Below are 7,931 nucleotides of genomic sequence, written 5' to 3' on the forward strand. Positions count from 1 at the left end.
TAAGCAATAAAGCTTGTGCCGCAGAAGATTCCGGTTGCCCTGAGTGTGTTCTTACCAGGGGGAACAAAAGCGGCGGGCAATACTTTTCCTGTTGGCACATGATATGATCATATAAAGAGACTCAGAGGGTCATTCCCAAATTTTTAGATGTAATGAAAGGAGTCAGTAGTTAAATGACCCAACATTACTGTGCAAAGATCAATATTATTTAGATGCACTATCTCAAAGGTAAACCAAGAAAACAAATCCTTTGCTAATACTAAGAAAGAAAACATTCCACATTCACCTACATTGTATATCTTATTTATTATTACGACTGTGTGTGTAGACATTGTGTGTAGACATTGTGTGTAGACATTGTGTGTAGACATTGTGTGTGCATGTGTGTGCGTGTGTGTGCATGTGTGTGCATGTGTGTGCATGTGTGTGCATGTGTGTGCATGTGTGTGCATGTGTGTGCATGTGTGTGCATGTGTGTGCATGTGTGTGCGCGTGTGTGCATGCATGCTCACATATGCCACAGAGCACATGTGAACGTCAAAGGACCTGGGGTTTGAGGAGCAGCTGAGTGAAACGGCCGAAGGACACAAACTTCGGTTTAGAGAAGAAAGTAAACTCAAGAGACTGAGTGCACAACATGGGCTGTAGTAGTGTTGAGCTAAGCCAGTGGAGGTTGGATGTTGTCAGTAAAAAAAAAAAAAAAAAAAGGTTCTATGTGAGGTAGTGCCCACATGATACTTAGCAAGTAGGGCAATATACAGTATGCATAGCTGAAAATACTGTCATTATACACAGTAAATATATCTTATCTGTAAATATACAAAGAAAATTTGAAAAGCTAAATCCCACGGGTTAGACTTCGTGTTACATTTACTCTAATAAGCCTAGCCATTGGCTTCGTGTTTCCCATTGACAAAAATATTAAAAGTAGGTGAAAGCTTTTGAAATATTAACAAATCAACGGAAGAAAGACAGGTTTTAAAAATATTAACAAAGGAAAGAAAATCAAACTTGTAAGAGTGGGAAGGTATCAGCCAATGTAGTCTTTCCTGTATAACAATTCCATCAATACCAGTCTAAACTTCATATAATACAACCTATAGGCACTACTGTTATCAAAGAAACAGAAAATTAAGGACCAACCTATATTAAAACCCAACACATATAATTTCATTATCAACTGTGCTATTATTTATAAAACACAGATAAAGAAAAAAAGTCATTTTCCATTTCCAAAATTACATGTCACTGGAGTACTACCATATAAAATCAGCTGATTTTCCAATGATTTTAAACGACTGTTCAGTCTTTTCTTTCTATTCAAGTGAAGGTAGTATACTCACATGGAATTTTATGCAGTTCATTCATAAACTTCTGCTTCAGCTTAGAAAAGGCATCTTCCTTCCCTTCCCCAGGACTGGCTGGCTCCGTGGCGTTGTGTGGGACAAGGGTCGCAACAGTGGTGACAGGGGCAGCCAGGGCCTCAGGACGACTGGCACTCACCATTTTTGGTTCAAGCGGAACTGTGATGGGGGAAACAAAGAGAAAGCCAATTCAGAACGCCATGCCTGACCCCATCTTACAGGTGTACGTAAGATGAAAACACGCTGCCCACACTGCACCTGCTCACAGGGTAAGCAGGCTGTCATTAGCATATTACTTTATGCTGGCTCATGAAATATTTATGGAACCACAGTGAGTGGAGAGCTCCTTCCGGGAAGGCTAAGACCAAATGTAGTCACTAGCATTCTCTCCCGACAATACCATATAAGCCCTCAAATCTATTAGCTAGGTGTATGAGCCCAGTTTTCCCGCATGAATTTAATCTTTAATGATATCTTCCCAGAGTGTGTAGAACAAGATTGTTGATGACAGCCATGTTCTATATACTCTAAGCATTTTGTATTATTTTAAAAGGAAAAAAACTGCACAAATTATGGATATTACTGTTGGAAATGCTGCTAAGTGATTGCATACAAACTGTTAGTGACTTAAAATAACAGTCTATATAGCATAATACCAGAAGCCTAGAACACAATAAACATTATACAGCAAGTGTTTCTTGAATCTCTGATCAAGGATAAGTTTTATCCCTAGTCATTTTTTGACCTTTACTGGAGGTGATACTCTGATCAATAATTTACCTCTTCTGTTATTTTTAGGTTAACTGTAAATGTGGCATAATTGACTCCATATATAAAGACACTGATAATGAAACAGGCCTTGTCTGCTTAATTATTTAAATTCACCTAGCTTCATTCTTATTGAACTATTTTATTAAATCCACTCATTCAATCATTTAAAATGCTTATTTACCTTTGAACTGAAAAAAAAAAAACCTAATTAATTTTAAGGTTGTCAATGAAAACATTTTGGCTTGGAACTTTGAAGACAGTAATATTAGTCTTATTCTCCAGCTAAATGAAGTTTGGAAGCCTGTATGACTTCTCAACTTGATGCTTATAAAGTGGGAAGAAATAAACTTGCTCTCTGTCTTACTCAGGGTGACTACTGCTGTGATCAAACTACAACCGGAAGTGACCTGGTGAGGAAAGGGTTTACTTTACTTATGCTTCCATGTTAGAGTAAGTCACTGAAGGAAGTCAGGGCAGGAACTCCAACAGGGCAGGAACCCTGAGACAGGAAGTGATGCAGAGGCCATAGAGGAGTACTATTTACTGCCTTGTTCTTCATGGCTTGATTAGCTTGCTGTCTTAGCGTACCCAGGACTATCAGCCCAGGGGTGTCCCCACCTACAAAGGGCTAAACCATCCCACATTAATCACTAACAGAAAATGCCCTATAATTTGCCTACAGCTGGGTCTTATGGAGGCATTCTCTTAATTGAGGTGTCCTGCTTTCAGATGACTCTAGCTTATGTCTGGTGAACATAAAAACTAGCCAGGACAATTGACCCTTTGTCAGATTGACACACCAATACAATACCAGCTAACAGTAACTTTTTCTTTTCTGTTTACCCCTCAAAAATCACATTAATAATCATCACAATATAAAACTTGTTCAAAACTTAAACTCCCAGGTTTTACAAATTTGAATATTTTACAACTTTAATTTCTTTAAAATCCAAAGTCAATTTAAGAATCCAAAGTCTCTTTAAAAACTTCCTAACCTCTCAAATATGACCTCCTACAAAATCAAAATAAATTTAATACTTTCTTATTCCAAGAGGAATGAACCAAGGCAGAGTCACAAGCTAGACCAAGAAAAATGAACGCTAACAGTACAAATAACTCAGTGTTCAATGTCTGCCATTCCCTCACAATCCTTTTGGTTCCAAAGAGTTTGCCACAGCACCCAGTGAGTCTCATGGCTGAAGTCAGCTCTGCTGCTGTCTGCAAAATCCTCAAGTCTTCTACTGGAAGTGGGCTGCACTTTTGCTAAGAGCCATTCTTGGGTGCTTTCCATGGTGTCCTGCCCCAACTTCTCTCAATGGACCCTTCAATCCTGGGTTTTCCATGGCTACTGAGGTTAAACCTTTCCTTTTGGCTTCTCACAATGCCAGCCCTCAGCTGCTCTTCATGACCCCTTCACACCTTCAAAAACAGTTTTAATTTGGAGACAACCTAAGTCATCCCTGGAACTTCCGTGCATTGACCCTAAGGAAATAATTGCCAGAAGATTTCACCTTAACGATTCTGGTCTCTTCATGATCATTGCTAATTGGGTTTTGCTTATGTGTTCTGATGTGTTTATGTTCTCTCTCTCTCTCTCTCTCTCTCTCTCTCTCTCTCTCTCTCTCTCTGTTTCTCTGGATCTCTGCCTCCTTCTCTCCCTCCCTTCTTCCTCCCCTCCCTCCCTTCTTCCTCCCCTCCCTCCCTTCTTCCTCCCCTCCCTCCCTCCCTCCCTTTCTGTTTTTCTTAGTTTGCTCATTTTCTTTGTCTTCTTTTTATTTGATGGGATTTTTTTGTTTGTTTGTTTTGTTTTTGTTTTTGTTTTTGTTTTTGTTTTTTTTTTCTAAAAAAGGAGAGAAAGGCGGCATGGAACTGGATGTAGGAGGAGGCTGGTATTATCTGGGAGGAGATGAGGCAATAATGTATGAAAGATTATTTTCATAAAAATATATATAAAGAATCAGTCATGTGTCTCTTCTGCATAAGCCACATGTCCTACATGGGCAGCCCCTGATCTAGGTCTCTTCAGCTAGCCAAATATTACAGTACCATTTAAGTACCCACTACTGGTGTACTTATGATTTTCTTTTAAATCTATTTACCGGTGAATGAGAAACACATGCTATCTAAATAACAGGGAACAGATTGCATAACTTTATATGCATAGTCATTTATCTTGGGAGAACAAAATTTTAGCATACTGGAAAAAAAACTACTATTGGATATGAACATAAAGTCTTTGCTCAAAGATAAGAAAAGATAGTGTGATCAATTCCTTCTTTATATTAAAAACCTGAAAGTTAACAAGGACATATTTACCTAGCATTTTGGCAAAATATCGATAGCAAAGGTCAGCATACAAGGAACTGGGCAATTGTGAGGAGGGGTAGAACTGGAACATGCTTTCTAGACCCAAAATAGTAGAATATATCAAAATAGGTGAAAGGGTTTATCCTTATTCTAGGAATCACTGATAAAGAATGAATTGCTGATATACATTCTAATACAAAAAAAATGTATAGGACCTTTAGTATCAGAATTACCTATCAGAGTCAAATAATTGTGGCAATTTATAAAATAATAGCATTAACCTTGTCTTAAAAAGCTTCAAACTTGAAAGCACAAGGGAATATTAGTTGCTAAATATACACGGTGAGACATAACACTGATTGCGCGTTGTTTGTAAATAAAGGGCTTTCATATGAAAGCAGTTGGAAAGATGGAGTCAATGTCAAATTTCTGGTAGAATGTTTACATTCTATGTGTTTATGTTCTTAATATGGTATAAATCTGAGTGATTTTAAAGTATAAAAGCAATGTGTTAAAATTGTTCTTATGAGGGCCACAATGTGAGTTTAGCATCCTAAGGCTGGATTGAAAACACGTTCAAACAAACTAAATCTTAAGGAAAAACAGCAAGGCAAAATTTTCAGCAAAAGAATATACAAAATGGCCATTGGCTGAAATACACTGTAGACAAAATAGTAAAGTCTCATAAAGGTTCATTTTTGTGGTGTAACCTACAGGAAATCAGGATCTCTGTTGTTATGACAACGTCCTATTCCCTCATTTTTATTCTTTTAAGGACTTTAGTTATGTCTAGCTCTAGATTTAAAAGTTTGTATGTATTTCTCAGATTAAAAAATGGGATACTTTATTATACTGCATGAAATCACCATGTTTAAGTATTGCAATTTGTAATAAAAGTACACAAAACTTCAAGGCCAAACAAAAAGGTGAAGAATTATCAAAAGTATTACCAAAGAACATATTATAAGACCCAAGACCCCAAAACTGTAAGTTATTTTTGCCATAATCATTAAAAATAGTCCAGGAGCCACGAGGAAATGGGTGTTTTTGTATAGAGGAAGAGGACAGAATTCTGGGATTTTTACTTCATGAGTGTCTTCCATCTGTCACAGAGCAGGTATAAAGCCAATGTAGCTGCCACATGCATCCTTCTTTTTCCTATTTTAATCCCTAGGTTCAGTAAGGAGCCCCTACTCTTTCTTTATATGATGTTCAGCAAGTACCAGTTGCTGACAGACATAGCCCAATACTTCTTCCATTGAATTGGACCTGGCCAAGGAGAGCTGGCCTGCCAATCTCTTGTTCCTAAAGGTTACTCTAACTCTACCACTAGTGTCAAAGGCAGGGGAGGTCCCCAGGAACTATGATCACATTGACTGGGAAAGAACTTGGAAAAATAATGAACTCCTGTTGCCATTTTCATTGAAATTCTTCCCTTGCCTGAGGATGCTCAGGCAGAGTGTGAAGCTCAGCAGCATACCAACCTCTCCCATCAGTTTGCAGGTGCTTGGATGGCAGCCTCAAGGTGCATCTTCTCCGAAATTCAGACAAATACACTTTCTTGGGAAATGTAAGGGGGGAAGCAAGACATGACAGGGATATGTTATGGTGGCTGGTGGCTGGTTTCTGGTGACTGATATAACAAAAGGATTAACTTAACAGATGATAAAATACTGGAAAACATTGACATGAGTTTCCGTGCAACATACAAAAAAAGAAATAAGGTTCTGTGTTAAGAAAGGGTCATTTTCTGGTTTATGTACAGCTGCCTCAATGTGTTTAAGGTGTCTGTATTTGCCGTACTTTCCCCCTTATCTCATTTTTATCTTAAGTCTGCCCATGAGTAGCGCCTTCTCCATCAAGCTTCCCTTTCACAGGCTCTGGTCATGGGAAAGGTCTATGTAGATGCCGTATGGTCATGGTCCTAGCAGGTATAAGGAAGGATGAGGGTCTGATACTACCCTGGTCTGAGGCCAATAAACAACATTCAAATATAAATCTCTTGCCATGCATCAAGCAATATTCTAACTGTACATCCATATTCCTTACAATAATCTTTGAAGTAAGGAGGTCCAATTATCTCCACATTACTTATTTGAAAACGTATGTATGTAGTTACATGTGTGTATGTGTGTGTGCATGATGTGGGTGGGCACACATGCCATAGTGTATGTACACAGAGGTTAGAGAGCAATGTGTAGTCCTTGATTCTTTATTGGTCTCATGTGAGCTCTGGGTATTGAACTCAGGATTTCAGGTTTCGAGGCAAGCACCTATAATCTGCTAAGGCATCTTTTAAAGTTATTTTTAATTGAAAACAGATTTTTTCATATAAGATATTCTGATTACAGCTTCTCTTCCCTAACTCCTTCCAGACCCTCCCAACTTCCCCATCCACCCAAATACACAGTACACAGACTTTCTTTCTCTCATTAGAATACAACATGCATCTAAAATAAAAATAATGACTGAAAAATGTAGTCAGGCCAATAAAACTATTATCTAAGTATATAAGTTATGAAACGCTCTGATGTGTCCAGAGAATACAAACAAGAACAAACACATGTTTGCTTTGCAGAGCCAGGATTCCAAACCCAGATGTCTCACCCAGAGCTGCTATAGCCCTTTGGGTGCGGGGTAAGGAAACCCTTTCACAGGGGTTGCCTGAGACCATAAAAATTCAGATGATTATGGTTCAAACATTATGAATCAGAACAGTAGCAAACTTACATGTCTGAAGTAGCAATGAAAATAATTTTATGGTTGGGGGCACCACAACATGAGGAACTATTATATTACAGGGTCTCAGCATTCAGAAGGCTGTGAACTGCTGTGCTACAGCAGTTTCTATGTTCCCATACGACCATGATTCTTTCAGATACCGTTGAATTCCTGTAGAAATTATCCAAAGGCTAATAGGGTTATCTGCATGTCTGCTTCACGGAATCCAGAAAGCACAACAAGAAATCAAACTGAATGTTTGGGTTCCCTAGGCTTGTTAGTTCCCAGGACAATTTGTATGCAAACCTGGCAAATTATGTTACTAAGTTCACACTCTTGTCCCTAACTGTTGTATGTGGAAGGCTGCTATCTGACAATACTGATTGATGTGGGGCTCCTCTTACATAGCTTTAAAAAAAAAATGCTGAGTGACAGATTGCACACTCAACAGATATAGTCTCTTACAATGTATATTTTCACACTATCCTGTGTCTGGAGTGAGAGTTTTCTTAAGATTTTTAAGGCATCTCACTTTCACTTTCTGCCAGAATGAGCTGCTGTTTGCCTGGGGATGCTCTAGACGGTTGTTAGGTTGTTATTCTCAGCAGCGGTTCATCTCACGAATCATTTCAGGGGAATCTAAGCAATGGTAAATGAATCCTGTTTGCTGTCTGAAGCCTGCCTGCGTCAGCATGTGCCATAAAGACCAGCAGAATGAGACGGAAGCAGGGTGCAAGCTTTCAGAGGCCGTAGGCACCGAAAAGCTTT

At 38.7% G+C, this 7,931-nt stretch overlaps 1 protein-coding gene across 6 annotated transcripts in view; it reads right to left on the bottom strand.

Annotated features, from left to right (window-relative positions):
• Syt1 (synaptotagmin 1) overlaps positions 1-7,931 on the bottom strand; it is a 507,387-nt gene that overhangs the window by 186,051 nt on the left and 313,405 nt on the right. For all 6 annotated transcript variants that reach the window (XM_021173816.1, XM_021173812.1, XM_029482353.1 and 3 more), the window contains one exon: positions 1,344-1,523. In XM_021173816.1, coding sequence (XP_021029475.1) covers positions 1,344-1,506 — 163 coding nt within the window. In that variant the 5' untranslated portion in view covers positions 1,507-1,523. The remainder of the gene's footprint in view (positions 1-1,343; positions 1,524-7,931) is intronic.

The sequence above is a fragment of the Mus caroli genome, chromosome 10, assembly GCF_900094665.2.
Source record: "Mus caroli chromosome 10, CAROLI_EIJ_v1.1, whole genome shotgun sequence".
Taxonomy (NCBI): domain Eukaryota; kingdom Metazoa; phylum Chordata; class Mammalia; order Rodentia; family Muridae; genus Mus; species Mus caroli.